Here is a 25,429-nt window from a genome sequence, read left to right as displayed (position 1 = left end):
TTTCAACTGCTACGCTCCAAGCCGCCTTCTCTCTAGCCCCCTACTTTTAAATGTGAGACAGAGTGGTGATAATGGATCTTGATTGAGCATCCAACAGACTAGAGGGTTCCTTTGTGACTAAGGGTGTCAACTCGGTTTTAATGGAACTACAAACAAGAACAAAAAACAAAACAAGTGTGGGAAGGACATTGCCCCTCTGTCTGTCCCTGTCTGTCCCTCTGTTCAGTGGCAGCTCTCCTAAGACAGTGATAATGTTTAAACACACACAGGAATGGCTGCACCCTGTCCTCAGTTTTGCTAGCAAACACAGCCCAATGATCCAGGAGAGAACGCAGTTGAGGACTGGCCAGCAGCTGGCAGAGGGATTCTCCCAGCGTGCTCTAGGCAACTCCCAAAGGAAGAGATTCTATGTGGCTTCTACAGGTCAGATAACTGACTCACCTTTTCTCAGGTTCACAGAATTCTCTGACATCTGTATGGTTCCCAAATTAACCTCACTTTTTAAATTCCTTTAAAAAGTGGTTATGCAGGCATGGTGTTATATAGCTTTAATCCCAGCATTTGGGAGGCAGAAGAAGGCAGATAGATCTTCATGAGTTCAAGGCTAGACTAATCTACATAGTGAGTTCTAGGGCAGTCAAGGTTACATGATAATTAATTATGTAAAATTAAGTGAGCATGAACATATTGTTATTTATAGTGAAAAAAGCATTATTTAAAAATATAGTAAAGGGGCTGGAGAATAGAGGATCTTGTTTGAACTTCCAGCACCCACGTGGCAGCTCACAACTATCTATAACTCCAATTTCAAGGACCTGGAACACCCCACACAGACATATCTACAGGCAAAACACCAATGCACATAAAATAAAAATAAATGAATCTTTAAAAAAAAAAGGAAATAGGGTAATACATATCTTAGTTCCTAAGATGTAACTATTTACAATGATGTGGAAGGAAAACAACTTATTAAATGGACATTGGAATTTTTTATGCCTGGCAAGAAGATACATAATTATACATCTACAAGTTTTATAAAGATTTATTGTATTTTGGACTGGGCATGGTGGCTCATGCCTTTAATCCTAAGACTAAGAGACAGACTCAGGGGGCTTTCTGTGTGTTCATGGGCAGCCTGGTCTACATAGTGAGTTTGAGGCCAGCCAGCCAGGTGACACCTACCTCTCAAAAGGAAAAAGATTTTACTTTTATGTGTGTTTATACACATGCATGCAGATTTCTTTTAGTATATGTGTGTGCATGCACATGTACACTCATAGGCCAGAATGGGGTGTCAGATCCTCTAGAGCTGGAGTTATAGAAGGTTGTGAGCCACCTGATGCAGGTGCAGAAATATGAGCCCTAGTCCTCTGTAAGAGCAGCAGACTCTCTTAGCAGCTGAGCTATCTCTCCAGCCAGCCCCCAGCTCATTACTCCAATTACGTGTAAGAATAAGGTTTCATTACATTAAACGATCTTATGAATAGTTTGGGCTATAAGGTGGAAACATACAGCTCTCTTTACACAAGTAATCTCGACATTCTTGGGTTTTAGTAGGACTAGAAGTAGAAATCTGAGATCCTCTCAGAGATACTAGCTTTATCTGCATTCTTTACTGAGTTAAGTGCTAAAATTCACTTCCTCTGTAAATGTCATCTGGTTAAATTCTGCCCTGCCCAGCCCAGCCCAGCCCAGCCCAGCATAAAAGCTTCTATCGCCTGAGGTGTCCACACTGGTGTTCTGTGTTCTGCCATTTGCTTTGTTTGTGAGTCCATGAAATCACAGCACAGATATTTCTTTCCATAGAAAACACCTCAGGTTGTCTTGCCTTACTGAATGAACCCAGGTTAGATGCTCTGAAAATGGAATTTCAACAGCAATCAAATGAGCAAATTAAGAGTCCTCCTGATTTGAGAAAGAGGCAAACGGGAGAGCAGTTGGGCATGGGGTCTCTGTTGTAATTTACTGAATTCACACTAAGACGAGAACCTGCTGAATGAATGGCTAATGTAAAGGCTGTTTCAAGGGGAGCATTAAACCTTCTGAAGCATCGTCCACGGCACGCACCTGCTGGTACCCGAGGATAGAGATGCTAAGAGCACAGCTCACCCTCACCAAGTCATTACAGAAGCCAGTGAGACTCCAAACCTCAGCCTGATTGAAACTGCCTCCTCTCCTCTGTCCTAACCGATTCCTCCTCGTAAAGGTTAAGGGCTCCCAACAGTGGTGCTGAACGAGTCACGTTTTCTATCATATTCACGGGAGTGCTCGATCTTAATCCTGTAAGGCTGAATAGAAGTGTCTAGGCTCACAGACTAACATTCAAAGTTTGCACACCACAAGCCATACATCTGCAATCTAGGCCTCCTTATTAGGAGACATTATCAGGCAAGTCATGGCCCAAATGGTCCCTTGGGGGAAGCAGATAATCCACTGGGGAAAAGGGGCAATTTTGGAAGCAAAACCAAAAAATGTCTGTCTAAGCACCTTCTACACCAATTCACATTCAAACAAAACGCTAATTATAAGAAATCTCATCATCGTTAAAACCCACTACTGTTTAATTTAAAAGTAGTGAAAGTGGTTTCTTCGAATTATCTTATGCTTTCTTATTAACTTGGATAAACAATCCCATTTCCTATCTTTAACAATGACTGTCATACGTGATTCAAGGACCATTGAGGCTTAAGACACAGCTTTTGCTTTTCATAGTTTATGTCTGTTTTCTGTACTACAGACAGTTTTTACTTACCTTCCAGTAGCCTCAAAAACCAAATTATATATACTAATATACACCTTTTAAAATTTGAGCATGCATGCATATATAGATAGACAGACTGATAGATATAAATACCAATTTTGTTTGTTTTTTTTTTCGAAACAGGTTTTTTTTTCCCCCTTTTTCTGTGTAACCCTGGCTGTCCTGGAATTCATGCTGTAGATCAGGCTGACCTTGAATTCAGAGATCTGCCTGTCTCTGCCTTACCACGAGGCGCAGCTAAGCATGCCTATATTGGGTGGGAGAGATGGTTCAGTGGTTAAGAGAACTGGCTGCTTCTCTTCCAGGGTCCTGAGTTCAATTCCCAGCAACAACATGGTGATTCATAACTATCTGTAATGGGATCTAATGCCCTCTTCTGGTGTTTCTGAAGACAGCTAAAGTGTACTCATATAAGTAAAATAAATAAATAAATCTTTTTTTTTTTTTTAAAAAGCATGCTTATATTTTTTAAAGTAGTAAGAAAGGGGACCCAAGGATCCTTTAATCCCAGCATTTGGGTCAGAAGCAGTCCCAATCTCTGTGAGTGTGAGACCAGCCTGTGTTACAAAATGTAAAATGAAATGTAAAATAAAACCTGCCTCCAAAAAGGAAAGGGAGTTGGGGAGAATTTTACATTTGTAATAGGTTGTTCAAATTATGATATCAATTTTTCTTCTTAACACTGTGTCCAAGAGACCAATGAACAACCTCGGGTGTGGTCCCTCAAAGCTTACCCTGTTTTGTTAATTATTTAATTACATTTTGTTCATGCACTCATTTATTTGGTGAGGACAGTACCTGGGGGTAGAGCAGAAAACAACTTCTGAGAGTTGTTTCTCCCCTTTCTACTCTGCCGGTCTCAGGAATTGAGCTATCCCGCTGGCTTCATCTGGTATTTGGGGGCAAGGTTTGCCTGAGTACTCCTAAGTACTGGCTAGCCAGCCTGCCCCAGGAATCCATCTGTATCTTTCTCTCTGACACTGGGATCACAGATGCATGTCCCAACACGTGGCTTTTATGTGGGTTCTGAGCATCAGACTCAAGTCCTCATGCTTGCACAGCAAGGACTTCACTGAGCCATCTCTACAGCCAGAGTTTCTCAGGGGTTAGCTGTAGTATGTGAGCAGTCCAAACTCACAACAAACAACTTGTCTCCTCCACTACATTAAAAGCCACCAGTCTCCCCAACACATTTCTTATGACTACTGTGAATATCATCAGAGAAATCCTTCAAGTACTGGGTACCTGGGAAGTTCACTGAAACAGGAACAAATTTCCCAAAATTCTAGCTTACAAACTTTAATTTTATCTTGTGCAGTAGATAATGTGTGTGTCCTTTCATGTCATGATGAGCCAGCTCACTGTGTCCATTTCCAACATGTGCTCTAGGTCCCAGGTGTGTTCAAATGCACAAAGGACCTGTTGGATTGACTTGTGCTTTCTAAATGCTGGGTGCAGAGCCTTGACCTTGGGCCCTACTGTGTCACTCCTTCTCCACTGCTGCTGCTATATCGCCAGTCTGAGTATCAGCAGGGTGCAGATCAGGGCACACCTCAGTATTCAGTATTCAAACGAGTATATGGTTTTGATCTTATCAGTCTATTAAAGGCTCCTGAGGAAGGACTGGCAGCAGAGCTCTACTGGTAGAATGCATGCTTAGCTCAGTATACATGGAGCCCTGGTTGTATCTCCAGCACCTAACAGGCAGGTGTGGTAGCACATACCTACAATGCCAGCAGAAGAATAAAGAATAAAGGCAGAAGAATCAGAAGTTCAGGGTCATCATTGGCTACACAGGCAGTTCCACATCAGGCTGGGATAAGGGAGAATTTGCTGAATGAGTGCAAACAAGCAAGCAGGATTCTGAAGAACCAATCAGTGCTGATCTTATAACGAATCCCTGAGCATCTTTACAAACAGCCATCAGTGTAGAAAGCGGCTGGTGCAGCTTCCTCAGGCTGCCCTGTATCAATGAGATCCTGTCCATCCACGTTACAGTGCTGATGGCACAGTCAGGGTAACCTAGTCACCACAGAGGGATGGCAAAGCTGAATAGATTTAATATGCAAATTCCTCAAAGGAATTTAACACATTTTTTTCTTTAACCTACCCATTTGTTTTCACATTGGCTAGGTTTTTGTTTTTTTGTTGTTGTTGTTGTTTTTCCCCTCTAGGACACATGCTTGGTGTCACAAATATGGAGACCCTTAGGATGACAAACCCTGTGACCCACAGGGAGCTAAGCTGCCTGGACACAGGGAGGTGTATTGAAGTTGACAGATCTGATTTCAAGCACCAGGTCCCCAGCCTCAAGCAGTTGGTCCACTGTTGTGCCCAGGTCTGCCTTTTTAGTTGGATATGAGACAAATTCCACTTACAGCATGAAATCTATGTAAAGCACTCAGCTCACCCCTAACACACAGCAGGCATTCAATAAATGGAAGCCACTCTGTGAATAAGGTCCCCTGGGGGCAGCCAGAGTCCAGAGGGGAGCGGAACACATGTTCCAATAATTATGACCCAGCAAGAGAACTGATTAACCACAAAATGGAACGGGGTAAGGGAAAAAAAAATCAATGGCCTGCTTCAGTAAGGAAGGTGCTGAGACAGGAAGGCGCTGGCTTGGTGACAGCAGAGGAAAAGAAAATGGTATCTGGATCAGTATACAGAACAGAAGTCTGAGGGCCTGCACGACCCAGGAGGACAGCACGTCACTGGGAACCCTGACTGGCACACTGAAGGACATAAATCTTGAAGCTTCTTCTCATAGACTGGGGACTGGGGACCAACTCTCAATCCTAACTGCCTGTTGCCCATGCTCCCCACACAGTGCCCACACTCATCTATACCTGAACAGATAACAGAGCTGCTGGCCCACACTTGGCCACTGGGAGCAAAGGGACACAGAGTGTCTTCCGGAGGTGATAGCGTATCAGCCAGCCCAGGCACCAGGGACAATTCAAGTGGCCCATGTCCTGTGCAAGCAGGAACCGACTGTCTTTCTTTCCCCTTTGGTGTGTTGTGTGTGGCGGGAGGACATCCGCAGATGTGGTTCCTAGGGAGCCACTCTCTCACTGGCACGGGGATCGCTAAGCAGGCTGCTCTGGCTGTCCAGTGAAGCGCAGAGACCCTCCTGTCTGGGTCCCCAGCACTACGTGACAGGCACGTGCATGCTCCACACCTGTCTATCCTATATGAGTGTGGGAGACCATACTCAGATCTATGCTGCCTGGCTAACACTGTACGGCGGAGCCATCTTCCCAGACCAGGAAAGAAGTGGCTACTGGCGAAGTCGGTGTGTAGTCTCTCTGACACTTAGAAAATCTTGAAGCACACACCTCTCCCTTCCTCCTGACCCCAGGGCCCCGTGCTCCAGTGATAGTCACAGTCACTTGGTGTATGGAGTGAAAAGCAGCAGAAAGAGGGCAGGCAATGTCTCAAGCTTCACACTGTGACTCCAGTCACCTGTGTGAATCAGCACATGAGTGACCCTGGGACCTGCCTGCCCGGTCAGTGTGGAGCCAGCCACAGCCGGCTACACTGACCTCCTCCCGGGAAGCAGGGAAGCGTGGTCTACTCACCCAGAATTTGACGAGGAAGAAGGCGTTTTGAGGGCCCTTTCCAAACAGCTCCTTCAAGCCACCTTTCTTTTCAGGAAATTTGTCATATATCTGACGAATGTCCACAGATTCGAGCAACGGGTCACTGTAAGAATGGTTGGCATGCCCGATGTGCACGAAGAGGTGTTTGTTGTACTGCAAGAAACCATCGGAGATATTCCTATTATAAACATTTCCATAGAGTAGGGACTTGCCTGCGTGAACTGGAGAAGGAGTGGGAATCTTGAAATCTCATCTCTGAAAAGAGACACATGCTTACGGAGAAAAGTCATTAGAGCGCAGAGGAAAACAACTGCTGTCTACCCACCGTCTCCAGACAACGGGAGTCTCCCAAACGCCTAAGGAAAGCCTCTCAGAGTGTCACCTACCAAACCAAGAAACAATCCTACTATCCAGTTCATCTGGCTCACTCTTTACATCTCTTTACCCACAACATAAACCATCTATAACTACAGATGCTAACAGCATCACCCACAAGGCCCCTTTAGCCCCAGCCTTCCAAGTAAGGAGTGTGGGCACAGCAGTCTGGTTGACGGTACTCACTGCCAGCAAAAATGAGAGTCCTGAGACTCTGGGTCAGCAGCCATCTTAGGAACCCATATAAAACTTCTGTGTGAACACAGTTGAGTGCAAAGTTAGGGTCATGAATATAGAATCTCCAAAGCCAAACAGGGACAGTAAGAAAAAAGCAGAGGTCAACTGGGAACAAAGAAAGTCATTTACTCACAAAGAACACTCTTTCTTCCCTTGCTTTGCTCTATAAGGTTTTCTATAAGGTTTGTTTGTTGTTTGGGATGAACTGTGTTGGCACCACACCTGGCTTAAGACCTTGTACAGGAAATACAAAGGCACGTGTCCTGACCCTCAACAATTACTTAGACCTTGCCAGTGCCTAGACCCCACTCTCACTACACTGGAATCTCTGAGAACTGAGACCAGGCACAGGCCATTTTTAAAGTTCCTTGATCAATGTTTAGCTGAGCATGAAGCTGCTGTCTAGACTCTTGATACCTGACACTTTGGGCTTGCATTTCCCACCTAATGGCACGGCCCAGGGACATCCAGGAGAGGCAGGGGCTCTATCCAGGAAAACTCAGGGAATCACAAGGGATATTACATCTCCAGTTCTTCACACAGCAGAGCCCCTCTCCAACCACTAAACAAGGTTTAAGCCAATAGTTTACCAGCTATGACCCTGAGTTAGACTATGACAGTAATAATCAAATTGTTCAATGCTTGGCAAATGTTCCTCCATCACTGCCCACTGGTAAAGAATGCACAGTCCAGATTCAGCCATTTCAAGGACAAACCCTAGGCCCAGTGATGTTATCTGTGGCAGTGGCCTTGCCTCCTTAGTGTCCTATAAGTGGTAGCAATGATGGAATGACTCTCACAGGGTTGTCAACAGGTTGAAATGACACCACAGATCCTAGAGCCAATGAAAGGCAAGCACTCAAAATAAAACTCTGGAGATTCACAGTGAATACTTTCATCCTAAAAGAACTGCCATAAAGGAAGTGTTTTAGGGTCACGAATAGCTCAAGTTTCCTTAACTGGACTGGCTATAAACTCTAGAAAATACACCCGGAGGGAGTGCTGGCTGCTATCCTGACTGCTATCCAAGAGAACAACTCTGGTCATGACACTGAGAAAGAGAAGAATGGGTGTCTCATCTGATGCCAGCATCCCATACACAGTATTACTGGGTGGATAAAATGTCCCTGCACAGCAGTTGTTGCCAAGAGGTCAAGAAGGTGAACAGAAGGGAAAACTTTAGGGTATTCCAATGGTGGCCAAGAAGGTAGAGCATTCTGTGGAACTCTGTCCTTTGAACCTAAAAGTCATTACTATCTTCATGAGAGCAGCTGGGATTGCCTCTTGGAGACCTTCAAGATCTGGCCTGCTGAGGTCCCCTCATGGGAGGAGGGAGCGAGGGAAGGTCATCAGACCCTGAGAGCTAGGAGCTCTTTCTTACTCTGTGTGTATTTTTGCCTGAGCTGCACATGGCCTTGGGGAGTCTCAGAGCGCCCCTTTCCTCTCCCCGGCAGACAGAATGTGGATGGGTAAATGACGGGGGAACCCCGTTTATGCAGCTATGGGACAGTTGCCAGTGATACAGAGGTAAGCTTTTTGGAAGGATGGGATGGCTTTGTTTAAGGAGGGTTAGATAATCAACCACACCACTGCACTGCAAGCAACCCCTCACTCACACTCTCTGAGTGAGCCCAGTGGATCCAGGGGTTCCCCTAAGTTAGACTTGAACGACATCCTGACTGATTCGTTGTTGATACCTAATCTGGGATCAAGAGATGTTTTCATCGCCCTCAAATGAGTTCATACAACAACTTGAGAGCCATGGTGCCGACCAAGCATAACGGGGGAGACCTCTGAGCTTCCTGTGCACACTGGCAGTGCAGAGCCGGTACAACAGAAGAGTTTCAAGATAGGAGGCCACAATCATAGGCAGGTGACACCGGGCATAAAGCCTGCCATACACAGAGCAGTCAATAAACAGGCCACTAAGGGACTGTCACTCTACCGTGGAGTGGGAAAAAAATATCCACCACTCAAGAGGAGGTAGAAGCAAGCAAAAGGCATGCAGCAGGTTTAAATGCTGGCGTTGGGCCCTTATGAATCAGATGGTTCAGGGGAACCTAACCTCTTGCCTGTGTAGAAGGAAGGTAGGCAGGACCAGGTCTTGTGTCTCTGGGCTGTTGTGAGCCATACCTTTCCTACGCATGAACTCAGGTCCTCCCTGCTGCAGTGGACTTCATATCCTCCTTACAGAGGAGGAAAAGGAGCTCAGAGTTACACACTGTTGTCTGAGGTCACACACTCAGAAACAGGTCTGAAGTTAAGAATGAAATTTGGGCCTGTGAAAGCCAGGCTTTGTTCTGCAGAGACCCCACCACTATCTCCTGGAAGAACCACCTAGGCCCTACCCAGTGTGCAGCCAACTGCTCCCGAGAGCTGAATGAGGAGAAAAGCTGGAGCGCACCTCCCAAGTCTCTGAAATTAAATTAGAATTCTACATCAAGTCATAAGTGCAGCGGACCGAGTCTTCAAAGCTTTCTATTTTGAGGCTGTGACCTCTATGCCTGAGGGGCTGAAAGGGGCAGAGAAGCTGGAGCTGTCTCTCCAAGGCTGGAGACTTGAAACCAAACCCCAGCCAGGGCTGTCTGTGGGCTTTAATGCTGCCAAAGGGTGACTCTATTTCTAAGAATACAAAGGACTGGAGAAGGTGTCCTGGAGACCACAGCACGGAACAAACAGACCTCGCTCTCCCCTTAACCCAACCTGGGCAGGTCAGGAGTCCTGGCTGCAAACCCAAAGGGTAAAATGAGGAGAGCAACCTAGTGTGCTTGAGTCCATGTTGAAATGAAATCAAAATTCTAAACAACACTGGATGGGGCTGTAACTCCTTCCCTTCCGCCTGCTTTCCTGGTAAAAATGGACACTCCCCTTCTAGTTGCCTGCTTCCTGGGAAAACAAAAAATAAAAAACAAAAAAACCAAAGGGTGGTGCTCTCCCCAAAAATGGCACAGTCATCCAAAAGGCAGGGCGAGGAAGCACTTTCTAAAGAAGGCAGCTGCCAAGTGACCTGCGCCAAGGCCCAGGACTATGTATGATTCTTCAGAACTCAACCTCTTCAGTTAAAAATAGTACCGTGTAAAAAATGGGAGCTGCATAAAGGTGGAAGGAGAGAATTAACTGCACAAAGCTCTCCTTTGACCTCTACATGCATGCCCCAACTCACGCCAACCAACACTCACACACAAACTACAAATACAGAGAATTCAAAGAATAAAGTTTCACAGGCACTTAACAGCTATAAAGAGTCACCCAATTCCAGCACTTGGGAGGCAGAGGCAGGTGGATTTCTGAGTTCGAGGCCAGCCTGGTCTACAAAGTCCAGGACAGCCAGGGCTACACAGAGAAACCCTGTCTCAAAAACAAAAAACAAAACAAAACAAAAAAAGAGCACTGGCCTTTCTTCCAGAGGTCCTGAGTTCAATTCCCAGCAACCACATGCTGGCTCATAACCATCTATAACGTGATCTGGTGCCCTTTTCTAATGTGCAGGTATACATTCAGACAGAGCACAAAAAAAGAAAAAAGCCACCCAAATATCAAGGACGATAGAAATGGTACCCACTCTGCATTTTCTCTGTAGATTTTAGTAGAACAACCAACGTGCCTATCACCTACCGTCCACCAGGCACTGAGCTAAGAACACTTAATCCATAAGCAAACACTACAAGCTGCTTTTCCTCACAGGCTCTGCAAAAGCAGAGTACCTACATAGCAGCTCGCCGTCATCTGCAACTCTAGTTCAGGGATCCAGCCTCCGGGGGCTCTTCTGGCCTCCACATGTACCGGGCATGCAAAACACTTCCACACATAAAACAAAAATAAATATATCTACAAACAAACAAAACAAACAAACAAAAACCCTCCCACATATCTTCCATGAATTGTAGTGTCTTTCATTAACAAGGAGTACGTGTGCAGAATCCTCCCAGAAAATGTGAATGGTTTTATAAACCTGAGCCATATGAATCAGGTTAGCCATTTACATGAGAGCAGAGTCCACATTCAGATGCAGGAGGCTTCAGAAAACTGACTGTCCCTGAAGGTTTTTAGGAGATACGGGATACATTTCTAACGATCAAAGAGAAAGGGCCTATCCCAGAAGAACCTGGGAGGAACTGGGTCAATAAGGCTGTGAGCTGTGGACTCCCAGAGAGACTGTGACAAGAAAAATGGTTCTGAAATATTTCTCTATTGGAACATCCAGAGAAAGTTCTGGAGTTGTACTAGAAGTGGGGTGTCTGTGTGCATGTGGGACCCCTAGGAAGATACACTTGTGTAAAATAATAAAAAGCAAACAAAAACAAACAAACAAACAAACAAACAAACAAAAAACTAGACAGATAGAAAATAGAGGCAATCACATTGAGAGCAGTTTATAAAGAAGAAGACAGTGCTCACAAATCATACAGTGGTATTAAAAATAAAACCAGTTTGTAATGTAAATGCCAAGTGAGAATTAAACTCAAGATACTGATAAGCTACACTGAGGAGTTAGGACAGCAGAGTGGAAGCTGGAACTTTAAATTTAGCATGTGCTAAGTGTGGAATTAAATCCTATTCTCCCATAGTAAGAGGCCAGTGAGTGTTTTTTAAAAAGAAAAAACAAACAAACAAACAAACAAAAACAAAAATAAAAACAAAAGTGATCAAAGGCCAAGAGAAGGCTCTGTGGGTAAAAAGGCACCGGCATTAAAAGTCTGAAGGGCTGAGTTCCATCACACAACGGAAGGAGAAAACTGATCCCCGAAAGTTGCAAGCCATGGCATATACATGTACACACACAGTGGTAACAAATTACATCTAAAAAAAATACAAAGAAGTAATTGCAAGAGCTGTACATAGCTGTCACTAACAAAGGGAACAGGGAAGTAAGGGACACAGGGTAACATATGGCTCTTTTCCTTACGGGTCATGTGGCTCAATTAGCCGTCCATGCAAAGCTACTGTGGAACATGGCGGGTGGCATGAGGAAGGAAAAAGAAAACATGAAAGGAAACAAAAGTATGATTTTCAGGATGTCTACTTCGGTTGACTACAAGCCCCTGGGCTGCAAAGAAGCATGGGTCACGCTGTAAAACTCTCCTGTGGCTTAAGACAGCTCACAGCAGTTAGGGTAACCGTGTACATGTGAGACTCCCAACACAGGCAGGATCTCTTGGGATCTGGAGTTTCTCAGCTCCTCTTTCTACCTCTGTGACCCTAGTCTGTCGTCACTGTCACTACGAGCCTGAAAGGTTGAATGAAAATCCTGAGAGTCACAGACAGGAGGTGCTGGAGGGGTCAACAGTCCTCCTCACTGAAGCAAGGTTTCTGTCTTCCGGGTCCCTGCTCCATTTGATCTTCACTGCCTATGGAAACCATAGAGGAATGAAGAGACCTGGACGCTGGAGTTGGCTGAGTTCTCAGTCTGGATTTGCAGCTGATTCCATCCACTTTCTAGAAACTTCTTGGCTGGGGCTTTCTGCCTCTCTACCCCAGCTGCCTCCATTCTAAGGCAGTGCCTTCCCTGCATGAGAATCTAGTGACTAGTGAGAGAATGCACGGAAACTACATTATCAACTGGGCCTGTCCAAGAGTCTGTCATGGATACTCTTTATTCCATGACTGTAAAAGTCCCCGACTTGGGCTGGAGAGATGGCTCAGGGGGTAAGAGCACCCGACTGCTCTTGTGAAGGTCCTGAGTTCAAATCCCAGCAACCACATGGTGGTTCACAGCCACCCATAATGAGATCTGACGCCCTTTTCTGGTACGTCTGAAGACAGCTACAGTGTACTTTAAAAAAAAAAAAAAAGTCCCCGACTTGAGGAGAGACCATCGGTGCACTCCCTCAAACAGCTACGAAATGGAAAGAAAAGCTTAAAACAGAACTGCAGGGCGGGAAGTGCCAGGTTCATCGGGGTGATTCCCACTGTCATGAGGTTATTTACTGTCACTACTGGAGCTGAGGTGGGTTCATGACCAAGCTTCTGATTTCCGTTAGGATAGCAGACTCTAACCCAGGAGGCTCCTTTTGAGGAAGCATAAAAGGCCTGTCCTCCAAAATGAGATGGAGCAGCTGGGGATGTACCCAGTTTGAGACAGTAGATCTCAATGGCTAGCGGGGCTTCAAGGTTTTCCTTTCTCTCCCCAACCCTTTTTCTTTCCTCAATAGGACTGATGATCTATCTTATTTAGGGAATTCCAATGTGACCGCTTCATTTTTGAAAGAAGAAAGAGAGGCAGGGAAGGAGGAAGGGAAGGGGAGGGGAGGGGAGGGGAGGGGAGGGGAGGGGAGGAGAGGGGAGGGGAGGGGAGGGGAGGGGAGGGGAAAACTACAAATAACCCTCTGTGCCCTGGGATAGAGCTGAGAGCTGCACTACAGCAAACCACCTGAAGGTGGCGATATTTTCCTAAACTTCTCCCAAAAATTTCAAGTATTTGAAGAACTTAGTAAAACCTTGAAAAATGACTGCTGTCAAATAATACCAAGAGAAAAATTATAATCCACTTAGGAATTTAAAGAAACCAAGACAAATAATTCATGTCGAAGGATACTAATGTCTAAGCTGAATCAGAGAGAGGACAAATCACCTGCCTTTGCTTCCTGTCACGATCCAGCCTGGACTGTCTGTCTGAACCTGAGGGTTCAGGGTGGCCTGGGCAGCCTTTGATGGCAGGGAGTGGGTGTGGAGTCAAGCCAAGAGAGTGACTTGCAGATTCAGCCAGGAGAGGATGGGGATTGCATGGGTCTCTATGAGGCTGCCAGAGAGAAGGTGAACCAGTTTCCTCCAGAGCTTAAACCCAACAAGCTGCTCGATCCCTTGTAGTTTCAGGGTGTTATACCGGGATGCCTCCTTCCTGCTTCCTCTTTCCACCCAGTGCAGCTGAAGAGACACCATGGCTGAATGAAGGGTAGGCACTGGGATGGCAAGCGGGAGGGAAGCTGACCCGCCAAGAAAAGCAGATGGAGCCTGGCTGGGTCTCTGTGAAATGTCTATAAAACCTGCATTTCCAGATGCTTTCAATTGCCTCTTCCCCAAAGGCTAATGAAGAAAGAGGGTGAGTTCCCAGACCAGCTCAGAGAATATAAACCACCCAGCAGACAGGCTGCAGCCATGGGAAGCTGTGTGCTGGTGTGGGACAACTTAGCATCCTTCACTATGGCGAGAGCTGAGGGATCACACCACGTCTGGCCATCATGCAGAGCCTTGGATGCCACCCCATCTCTCAGGTCCCCCTGGAAGACCACAGAGGAAAACCCAAGAGATCCACCCAGCCCGAGACAACCATCAAACCAAGCGGCAGCACCCTCCTGGAGGATCAGATATACTTTGGGATGAAGTATTCTAAGTGTCAAGGATGCTAAGAATGCACAGGTAGGAACCTTCTATGTATGAGCTGTGCGACCTGGTCTGTGTGCCATCTGAACACAAAAATGACACATATGGCTGGGTCTTCTCCAGGGGTCAATGTGAAGGTCAAGTGAAAGAGAGAGTTGCAACAGAATCTGAAAGGGATTGGCCCAGATGGCCACGCCCCTCAATGAGACAAGGTAAGTGCTCTAGCACCCCCTGCATAGCCTGAGGCCTGGAACCTTCAGCTGACTCAGTACCCATCCTCAACTCTACACCCTCCTCACACAAAGGCTCCTACATGCTGGTTTGCTTTTACTTGTTCAGATGACATTTCCAGAACCAGCCAACGTCAGAACTGCGGTCTGACAAAGGAATTTAACTGGATCTGGGAACTTAAGCTTTTGAAAGGAGCTATAAAGATAAGAAAATTAAATCATCTTTGGGCCTATGTTGGCCCGATTGCTTTACTGGAAGGACTCAGGTTATCTGATGGTACTTCTGTGGAACATCAGTAAGAGCTGGGTCAGAGGCCGAAGTCTCCTGAGAGGATTTGGGATCCCTTAGGCAAGGACAAATGACTCACACGAGCCCAGGATCCCCAGCTCCAGACTCTAGCCACCGAGAAACGAGGATCAGAATGCCGGCTCTGCAGGATCCCTAGCCTGGGCACCCTGCAGCAATTCTCCCCCCAACCCCCATCGCACCCCCTGTCCCCCACAGGCGGATCTGTGAATGGTCCATCCTCTCACTGAAAGGAGCTATGTGGGAGGGCACTGTCCACTTAGAGACCTCCCTAGATATTAGTAACTTACTCCTTGGATTTTCCCTGAAATGCCTCAAGCCATTGGCTTTTTAAACAGCCCATTCTTCCATCCATGTGTGAACTGCTTCAAGGTCTCCAAGGCTGGGTCCTAACAGCAATGCCAGTGTCTTGTTTAGTTTGAGGCCGACAGGAAACTGCGTTAGGAGCTTCCTCTCCTCCTTGATACGCTTCTGCATTCCATCAGCGTGCTCACCCGTTCCAGGTACCTGCTCCCTCTTGCAGGCTAATCCTCAAGGTTTTGTCCTCACTACCTACCATCTGGTCCTATTTCCTGTGATAGCATTTTAAGACCAGTTCAAAACACATTTTGGCATCACTCAATCTGCCTAAAGACAGCACCAAATTGTAATTAAGATAGCTACTCAGAGACCCTACATCAAAGCCGGGAAACAGGCTCACACTGCTGATAAGTCAAGGAATCCTATCTTTGTATGCAATACAGACGTCATTAAATCGAGGAGGAAGAGTTCAGGTAAGGACATTCTTTGTTTCTCTGGCTTCACAGAGCGCTCAGCTGCAAACTGGGGTCACTCAGCCTTTCTCCTGGAGGGCTCACATTTTCAGGGCACAATGCCTAGCACAGTGCTGATGGTGTGGCTAAGGAAGGCTGGTGTACCGTGCAGGCACACAAAGGCAAACTCAGGGCACCTACCCTGCTCAGGGGTGCTCCAGTGACACATCAGAGAGCTGGACCATGTGTCATCTCCTCACCAGTGTCCCCTTCTCTAATACGGCTGTCATCTGAGCAACCCTGCTCTCAGCGCCTGGTCATTCTGGCACTTAGACCACAGTGGACAGGAAACATGGAGCCTGGCACGGAGGAAAACTGACAGGGAGGGGTTATGCTGGGGGTGAATAGAGGGGCAACGCTCAACTAAGGGACCTTCCTTGTCCCAGGACTGAGACGGGGCAGGGACTGAGGAACTAACTACCCAGGATTTAACAGGCATACACAGGACACCACGCACAGCGTCCGACTATGAGATTTTGTATATACACGGAAGCAACTGCCAAACACTCCCTCCAGACACAGGTCCTGATTCCAGGACTGGCCCTTTAAAAAAGCCAGCACCTGTGGGAGTTTGCACTTCTTTTGTTTTGTTTGTTTGTTTGGTTTTTGGAGGCAGGGTTTCTCTGTATAGCCCTGGCTGTCCTGGAACTCACTTTGTAGACCAGGCTGGCCTTGAACTCAGAAATCCGCCTGCCTCTGCCTCCAAAGTGCTGGGATTAAAGGTGTGCACCACCACGCCCGGCTTGAGCTTGTACTTCTTTAAGCCCCTTGATGCACAACACTGAAACCATGTAGAAAGTGTAATTTCAAGCAGTCTCAATCATTTCTAAAACAGTCTTTGTTTTTTTAGGTTCTTCCTTCTTTCTTCACCCTCTGCTGTTTTTCTCTCAGTCTCTAGTGGAGCCAAAGGTAACAGAGGGACTGCCTTGCTGGTTTTCTACCAACACAAACAACCACCAACTTGAGGAAGTGCTGCCATCTGTTGTACATGGACCCCAGCGCCAGCAGGGGGCGTGCACCCACCCATTATTCTTCCATTAGAACCTCACAGCCTTGGGCCATGATCACAGGCAACTCCTCAGACATAAATGGACCAGACAGCCTTTTGGTCACAGTATCAGGACTCAGAGTCATCTGATCTGGATATGAATCCCATTTTGAGTATCAGCTGGCAGTCTAACATTAGACAAACTACTTCATAAGGATTAAATAAGTTAACACATAGGAAAGTTGGCACATAGGAAAGTTTTAAGAGGCACTGGTCATAATTGCTAATGAAACTAGCACTGTCCATATGATAGTGACAAAATTGAGAAGTCCTCAGGGATGACAACAGTGTTGTGTGGTGAGCCAGCAGGGTTTCAAACAAGGCTGGCACTGACTGTGCAGCCCTGTACCAGGGAGGCAGGCTAGGTCCCAAGCTCTTAGGCAACTAAGCAATCATGGTACAGAAGACCAGGGTTCAAAGCTGCCTATGAGACAGAATCCCCTTCAAGCCTCTTATCCAGGAAGTGACCTATTTCAGTGTGGAGCTACAGAGTACACCAATTCACCATCACTGTGCCTGGCTGCTTTGTTTCTTTTTTTTTTTCTCTCTAGTGAGAACAGAAGTTCTACTGAGAATATTCTTTAAGATCTATTTTATTTCAATTATGTATATGCACGTGTATCTGTCTCTGTGTAGGGTTGTATACATGAGCACAGGTGCCTACAGACCCATGGTGAGCTGCCTGATAGGGTGGCTGTGAACTGAACATCAATCAGTCCTCTGCAAGAGCAGAAAATATTTTTTTCTTTTGTTTTTTGAGACAGGGTTTCTCTGTGTAGCCTAGGCTGTCCTGGAACTCACTCTGTAGACCAGGCTGGCCTCGAATTCAGAAATCTGCCTGCCTCTGCCTCCCAAGTGCTGAGATTAAAGGCATGCGCCACCACTGCCCAGCAAGAAAATATTCTTTTTTTGTTGTTGTTGTTGTTTTTCGAGACAGGGTTTCTCCATGTAGCCCTGGCTGTCCTGGAACTCACTTTGTAGACCAGGCTGGCCTCGAACTCAGAAATCCGCCTGTCTCTGCCTCTCAAGTGCTGGGATTAAAGGCATGTGCCACCACGCCCGGCTGCAAGAAAATATTCTTAAGCTCAGAGCCAACTCCTGGCTTTAAGATAAGAGTGCATTATCACGTGTGATTGAAATGAGCCAACATTGCTGGAGAGAAGCAGAAGAAATACCCCTGCAGTTGACATGGGGTAAAGACCTAGAGATTCCAACTGCAACATTTAATTTAGTTGTGGTCCTTGAAACTGGCCACTTTGCTGGGCTCCTTAGCAAATGAATGTGTCTAATGGTTTCATGTTAAATTTTAACTATTTCCAAAAGTTTCTGAAATATACCAATGGAGAATTTTAAATGACCTCAATGTGTCTATCTTAGCATCAAAGTGCAATGTAATGAATGCCACGGAAGTCACACAAAGTCTCAAGAACCGAAGAAATCATCCACGTGTTTCGAATTTTTCAGCCTGATCTTAATTCTGAAGCAGCACTCGGGCCTATCGGGGCCAGCACAGAGCGTTTGCCCAGTGAGGTCACTGCAAGGACCGGTGTGCTTCAGATGCTGGTGGATGCTTTACATAACTTGGATAATTCCCTTTCACTTCAATGAGTCAACTACCACTTTTCTCCTCCAGTACACAGAGCATACTTTGGACCCTCATGTTTCCATTAAAATGAAAGATACACAATTTTCAGCCTCTACTCACTCAACTCAGGGTGGCTTATGGATCCACGGAATGGCAGTAAACTCCTGGTCCTCCTGTCTCTAGCTCCCAAATGCTGGCACACACCATCATGCTTAGGCTACATGATGCTGGCAAGCAAACCCAAGGCTCCAAGCATGCTAGGCAAGCACTCTACCAACTGCCCCTATATACATTTAACTGAAAAATGGCTGTGTGAAGGAAGGAGAGACTAGGGAACACAAAATTATGGTTTTAGTTGGTGAAATCCGAAATTACTAAACATCATGCCCCAAGTCAGAAACATCAAGATACATTAGAAAGTATTTTCATTGTCTGAAACTATACTGTCTCAGTGCTGAGGTGTCGTGGGTGGAACCCAGGGCTTGGCATGTACATACTCAATAAGCCTTCTCCAACTAAGCTACATGTCTAGCGTTCAAGGTAGACATTTTAAACTAAAGATCAAGCAACTTTTATTTGTAAAGATTTTAGTTTTCATCATGTGCATTTGTCTTTCACATGTGTATGAGTCTTTCAGTGCGCATGCCTCTGATGGCCAGAAGAGGGTGGGGGGAGTTGTAGATGGGTGAGTTCTCTGCAGGAGCAGAAGAGCAAGCAACTTTCAACTGTGAGGGAAGAGAGCTATTTTACACCGGTAGTAGGCCGTGGCAGACTATGTCTAGTTGACCTTCAGTGTACTTCCTTTTTATTCAGTTTGGGAACTCAGTCTATGGGATGGTGCCAGCTACATTTCCTGAACAGTGAAGTATAAAACCACTTATAGGTGCGTAATCTCTGATTTAAAATGAAGGGGAGGGTGTGTGCAGGCTCTAGGGGAATTCAGCACCTGAAGCTTCTGGAATGTTCCAGCCACATGGAGGAACTGTGGTCAAGAAATCCGATGTGTGTTAATCGGGCACAGGGGGAGAGCTCATCTAGGCTCATCTAGGTCTATGGAGGACCACACAGGCAGTTCAGGGGTCCTTCGGCATGGGTGTGATGAGAGGACACTTCAGGAGAAATGCAGTCCAGTCCTTCTGTTTGCTACCTATACACCTTAAGTGACCAAATGTGCCTGGCCTGCTTCCTCCTCTGCAAAGGGAGGAAATCAGAAGCTATCTGAAGAGGACAGAATGATGGGCTGAATGGCAAAGCACTCTGAAACAAACACAAGACACAGGGGGAAGACCAGGCCAGCCTCCAAGCAGAAACAACAAGCAGGTGGCCCATGTCATCACCTGTACGGACTATTAGCCCAGCAGGGTTCTTCCTGGGTGACACCTGCCACTGGAGACGAGCATACCTGGCAGCTATGTCCTTGCTCGGGTCTCAAGAGCTTCAGTTTCTGGTATCCACTTTACTCCCTCACAGCCCTGGCTTCTGACAGCCCTCAGAGTGATGAGTGTATATCAGAGACCCCCACATGAACTCTTGGTAGACTTGTTAACATGTGGTAAAGTGCCTCTGCCTTGGGCACCTCTGCACCCAACCAAGCAGAAGCTTGGAAGGACACCTCTGATGCTCAGCATAAGAGTGAACAGTATGCTCACTTATGTCAAACTGTGTGCTCACCTCTGTGTGCCTTCCCCTCTGCCCTCTCCTACATTCTCTCTCATAGGGCCTCACTAGATAGCCTGGGCTGTCCTAAAACTCACTATGTAGACCAGGCTACCCTCAAACTCACATACATCCACCTGCCTCTGTGTGTGCCACCATGCCCAGCCTCTGATTCTTTCTCTTGATAACAGATGACAGCAAGACCCCCACATCTAACATGTCCCCGGAGAGGTCAGCTCTGGGAGATACAGAGTGTGGAGAAAGGAGTTGGTGAGGATCCCAAACACTAACTCATGATTGTTTCCATTGCTGCCTGGGGCTCACCCACACACAGATGCAACCCTCACACTCACAGCCAAGGAGTGGGCGCGAACAAAGGGTACAGGCTTATGGGGGGCGAGGAAGAAAGGAGGCTCACATATGCATGGGATGATGTGTACAAGAGGGAGTGGGCGGGGAAGGAAAAGAAGAAAATGACAAATAGAGTCCAGATGCCTGTGTTTCTGGTATTTACAACATGACAAGGCACTGCAGTCTACAGTAGCTATCAAAGCACCAACATTACTTCTGAAGAAGATAATTGCTTTTCTTACTTTTTGGGGGGGGGGTGCGCTAGAAATGCCAGATAATACGGTGACTGGCTGTTAAGCCTTTAGCTTTTGAAGATGGATCTTTAACCAAGCAGACATAACTATATGACTAAAGAAGTTACTAATTCAGGGTCCTCATTTATCTCTCAGAGTCCAGATACTTTACACCCCATCAGCCATACAACAAGGCTCAATAAGTGCTCCCTGTTGTTAAATTTTATGAAATACAAGCCTGGTGAAGGCCTGCCCTCCAGCCAAGGTACTCCCTGGAGCTTGTGGTCCACATGGCAATAAACACCCACCTCTCCTACCTGAAGCTATGAGAAGATACCTGCCTACAGCATCCTTCTTCCTGGATGAGGTAGCATGGCCTGGTGGCTCCACATGTTTTTACACAGGGCATTTCACACAGGTGTAAGGGAAGGGGCCAATAAGGGAGAGACCACAGGGTGAAGATGTGAGCAGGCACAGAAGCACTTTCTGTCAGCCACACCCCTCTGCGCATACTCACCGAGTCTGGGTCTCTCTGCTGTTCAAGGAAAGCGGAGAATTCCACCAGGCGAAGCTTGGTTGTGCCAATGGATCGGCCCTGCCAGGCAGGAACTGAGGGGGCTGGGGCTGACGTAGGCTCAAACCCTGAAATAACAATTGTCACCTTGACACAAGTGCATATACCTCCCTGCAGACCTCAACGGGGCAGAATTCTGAACACAGAGGACCCCAAAGGGAAATCCTTCCACTGGTGGCACTCAGGCTGGGGCTTCTGCGGACAGTGACAGCTAAGCAGACTGCATGAAGCTCATCCTGAAACCAGCTCCCAGTAAGGTTAAAGAGCTGTGGCAGGGGGCTGGTGAGATGGCTCAGCGGTTAAGAGCACCGACTGCTCTTCCAAAGGTCCTGAGTTCAAATCCCAGCAACCACATGGTGGCTCACAACCATCCATAACAAAAATCTGATGCCTTCTTCTGGAGTATCTGAAGACAGCTAGAGTGTACACACATATAATAAATAAATAAATCTAAAAAAAAAAAAAAAGAGCTGTGGCAGGGGACACTGGGATGATCAATGCCTATTGTTGTCTTGACTAAACTTAGAATCACCATGGTAAACTATCTACTGGTTTAACTGAAGCAGAGGAAAGGAGGCCCTCCTTAAGTGTGCATAGCACTACCCCACAGCTCCAGTCCTGAACAACATAAAAAAAAAAGAAGAGAGCCAGGCGGTGGTGGCACACGCCTTTAATCCCAGTACTTGGGAGGCAGAGGCAGGCGGATTTCTGAGTTTGAGACCAGCCTGGTCTACAGAGTGAGTTCCAGGACAGCCAGGGCTACACAGAGAAACCCTGTCTCAAAAAGCCAAAAAAAAAAAAAAAAAAAGATGATGAGAGCTGCACATCAATATTCCCTCTCCATGACGTCACTGTCAGGACAGGCTATACTATACCCTCAAACTGTACAAACCATTTCTCTCTTCAATTGTTTGCATAGATATTTTGCCACAGCAACTGATACTGACAGCTAATCCTGGGTTACAGGGTCTGGCTGGGGAGCAAGCTGAGAATGGCAGAAGCCTCTAGGGAAACGTTTGTTTGTGAAAGCATGCCGTGAAGCCAGGACCCATAGTGCACTGTCTCTATTGGCTCACCAACACTATACAACATTCCCTCAGGGTGCTTCACAGAAACACAGGGCACCGTGGAGTGTGTATCTGACTAGGGGCACTGAAAGGGTAGATCTAGGATTATGCACTCTCTCAAGAAGTTCAGCTGAGAGCACAATTTGGGTGTCCGGGTCCAGGAGAAGGGGAATCAGATGGGTCACCTAGATTCAGTTTCTGCTATGAGCTTGCATGTAAGCCCTCTCCTACAGGAGGGAAGCAACAGGGAACTGAACTTCACTACCTAAGAAAGCGTAAGTAATCTGTGTCTGACTGGATGGTATGATTTGGTAGCTAATGATGAAAGTAACCGCAACAACTTCCCCTTCGAAGTGGGGCCCGGCGTCTTAAGTGAAAGTGGTCAGGCTTCCTGTTTCCTGACAGTCCCACAGAAGGAGCTCTTGGAAGAAAGGGGTGTTTTAAAATTTATTCTTGGGCTGGTGAGATGGCTCAGTGGTTAAGAGCACCAACTGCTCTTCCAAAAGTCCTGAGTTCAAATACCAGCAACCACATGGTGGCTCACAACCATCCGTAACAAAAATCTGATGCCCTCTTCTGGAGTGTTTGAAGACAGTTACAGTGTACACATAATAAATAAACAAACAAACAAACTAATACATACATACATACATCTTTAAAATTTATTCTTATTTACTTATTTTTATCATCTAGGTGTTTTGCCTGCATATATATATATATATATATATATATATATATATATATATATATATATGTGCGCACCATGTGTGTGCTTAATGCTTGCAGGTAAGAAAAGAACACTGATTGCATCCCCTGGAACTGGATTAACAAATGTTTGTGGGGCTGGTGAGATGGCTCAGTGGGTAAGAGCACCCGACTGTTCTTCCGAAGGTCCAGAGTTCAAATCCCAGCAACCACATGGTGGCTCACAACCATCCGTAACAAGATCTGACTCCCTCTTCTGGAGTGTCTGAAGACAGCTACAGTGTACTTACATATAATAAATAAATAAATCTTTAAAAAAAAAAAACAAATGTTTGTAAGCCACCATGTGGGTACTGGGAACAAACCCAGGTCTTCTACAATGGCAATTGTCTCTCTAGGCCCCAGAGAAAGAACTCTTGAATTAAGAAACACAGGGCCTGGTGGGAGATGCCTGGGTCTTTTCTCAGCTTCAAAGACGACCCACCCTTAGGGAAAAGAAGAGAGGCAGCTGGTGGCTAAGACCTATATCACTGCACTGGGACAAAAGAGGCCAGGCTGCCCTCACCTACTCCTCATCCAAGAAGCAGGGAGACTCACCTGGAATGGGGGCTGTGACTGCTGGCTGGATGGGGTAGGCCTGCTGCACAAAGGGCTTGACGCTGGGGAAAAATGGTTGACATGTCAAAATTACGGATGCAGTAGTGGCTACTGCCCAGGCCTGGCTCTGGCCTGCAGTAGGATTCTCCCATCATCCCACCTGCCTGGATCCCTGCCTGCAGTGGGATGCCCATTCCATGCGGAGCTATATTTACCTAAAGGAAGTTTCTACTTCCAAAGGAGAGGCCACTCAGCAGGCTGCTGAGGTACAAACACCCACAACGATGTGGTGAACTAAGCTGGACTGAGGTTAGCCTGGCTTCCCAATGTAGCAGATACCATGGAGGTGTACAGGTACCCATAGAGCGTACTTCTCATCCCTGCACAGACCAAGGCCAGCTGTCATGGCCTAGGGAGGGCTTAGGAGGCCATGAGTCAGGGTCTCCCATCTCTAGACCACTAGGCCAAACATTTCTTTGTAGGCCATACAAAGAAAATTCCCTTTCTGCTTTATCCCCAAGCTGCCCTTGGCTCTTGTGGGCTGAGCTTGCGCTTTGGATTCAAGGGGTCTCTGGAATTTTCTATCAGACACTCCTATCACAGGGACAGTCACAATGGAAAGAGACAGTATCTTTGCTGCCCTCTCTTAGGTAAGGAAGACCCTGGTGCTGCAGCCAAAGCCATGAAGGATAAGGGACCCAATTCAAGTGTCTAGCTATGTCACTGCTAATACTGAAGGTGGGAAAAAGGAATCTATACCATTGCTAACTCTCAAAGGTGGGTCCCATTTCCATGTCCTAGAACATAAAGAAAGTCAGACTTCCGTTTGACTGTCTCATCTCCCATCATCCCTGAGAAAGCCTGGTGCCGTAAAATGTTCCCCCGAGTGGGCTGCCTAGCCTCTGCTGTCTGGGGCCTTCAAAGACTTACTCTTGTGAGGATCCTGGCTGTCCTGTCTGTATCATCCCAGGCCAGAACTGGAAGGCAAGAAGCAAAGGCTTCAGGGTTATGAGTTCTCATCAGAGCACACTGTGCGACATGTTCAAATTTGAAGCCTCTGCTAAAGAACACCAGATCTCTGGAGTTTGGATGTGGTCAGTGCTGTGTTCAAGACCACAGCCTACTCCAGGGAGCTTCCTTTAGCCACTGTGTCCTGAAAACTCTCCTAAGGCCAAGAGGCAATGTGGAAGCACTTCAGCTTATTCTGCAAGGGCTTCCTGCACGTCCCACAGTTGTGTAGCTCCTAAGGTCCAAGGGAACAACATGCAGACTTTGAAACAAAGATGTCAAAGTGTGGAGAAGCAACTAGGACACTCGTCTCTGCTGTGAGCATACCTAAGGCCTCTGGCAGAATGCCGACATTGCTGCTTATCCAAACGACCAAGTCACATGGTGCCTCAAAGTGAGTAAACTCAGCTTTGTCATCTGTAAAATGGCCATGAAACTGAGACTACTGAAGATGGCTCTGGAGTGAAACCGGATGTAACAGATAGCTTCTCAGCCTTTGGGAGCTGACAGATGAAAATATTAAAAAGAGCATTTTGCCTCTGTGGGTTTTGGTTGCTATAAAATAACCCTGATAATACAGGGATAGAGATGGAGCCTGAGAACTAAGAAAAAGAGTAAAAGAGGCAGGTTGCAACTAAATGGGACTCCACAAACAAGATAGTTTAATCTCATGCCTTTAAATTTCACTATTTTCTTCTCCCTCTTATTTCCATTTCTTTTCCTTTCTTCCTTTCCACCCCTCCTTCCTTTACTTCTTTTCTACCGCATCTCTCTTCCCTTTGTCCATCCATTGCATATCTATCATCTGTCAATCATCTATCTATCCACCTACTATTTTTCTATCCACGCTTCATCTATCTCTTATTCTATCTACTCATCTATCACCTATCTCTTTGTCTACCTACCTATCCACCTAGCATCACCTATCATCACCTACCAACCTATCTTTTATTCAGTGATA

At 46.4% G+C, this 25,429-nt stretch overlaps 1 protein-coding gene across 3 annotated transcripts in view; it reads right to left on the bottom strand.

Annotated features, from left to right (window-relative positions):
- The window catches only part of Tead1 (TEA domain family member 1), a 227,429-nt gene that overhangs the window by 24,194 nt on the left and 177,806 nt on the right, over window positions 1-25,429 (bottom strand). For all 3 annotated transcript variants that reach the window (NM_001166584.2, NM_009346.4, NM_001166585.2), the window contains 4 exons: window positions 24,391-24,437; window positions 23,461-23,522; window positions 21,035-21,159; window positions 6,343-6,516 (listed from right to left, as the gene is read on the bottom strand). In NM_001166584.2, the coding sequence (NP_001160056.2) occupies window positions 6,343-6,516; window positions 21,035-21,159; window positions 23,461-23,522; window positions 24,391-24,437 (408 nt within the window). The remainder of the gene's footprint in view (window positions 1-6,342; window positions 6,517-21,034; window positions 21,160-23,460; window positions 23,523-24,390; window positions 24,438-25,429) is intronic.

Source organism: Mus musculus, chromosome 7 (assembly GCF_000001635.26).
Source record: "Mus musculus strain C57BL/6J chromosome 7, GRCm38.p6 C57BL/6J".
Taxonomy (NCBI): Eukaryota; Metazoa; Chordata; class Mammalia; order Rodentia; family Muridae; genus Mus; species Mus musculus.
Note: the sequence above shows the minus strand (reverse complement) of the source record. Positions and strands in the feature narration are given on the sequence as shown.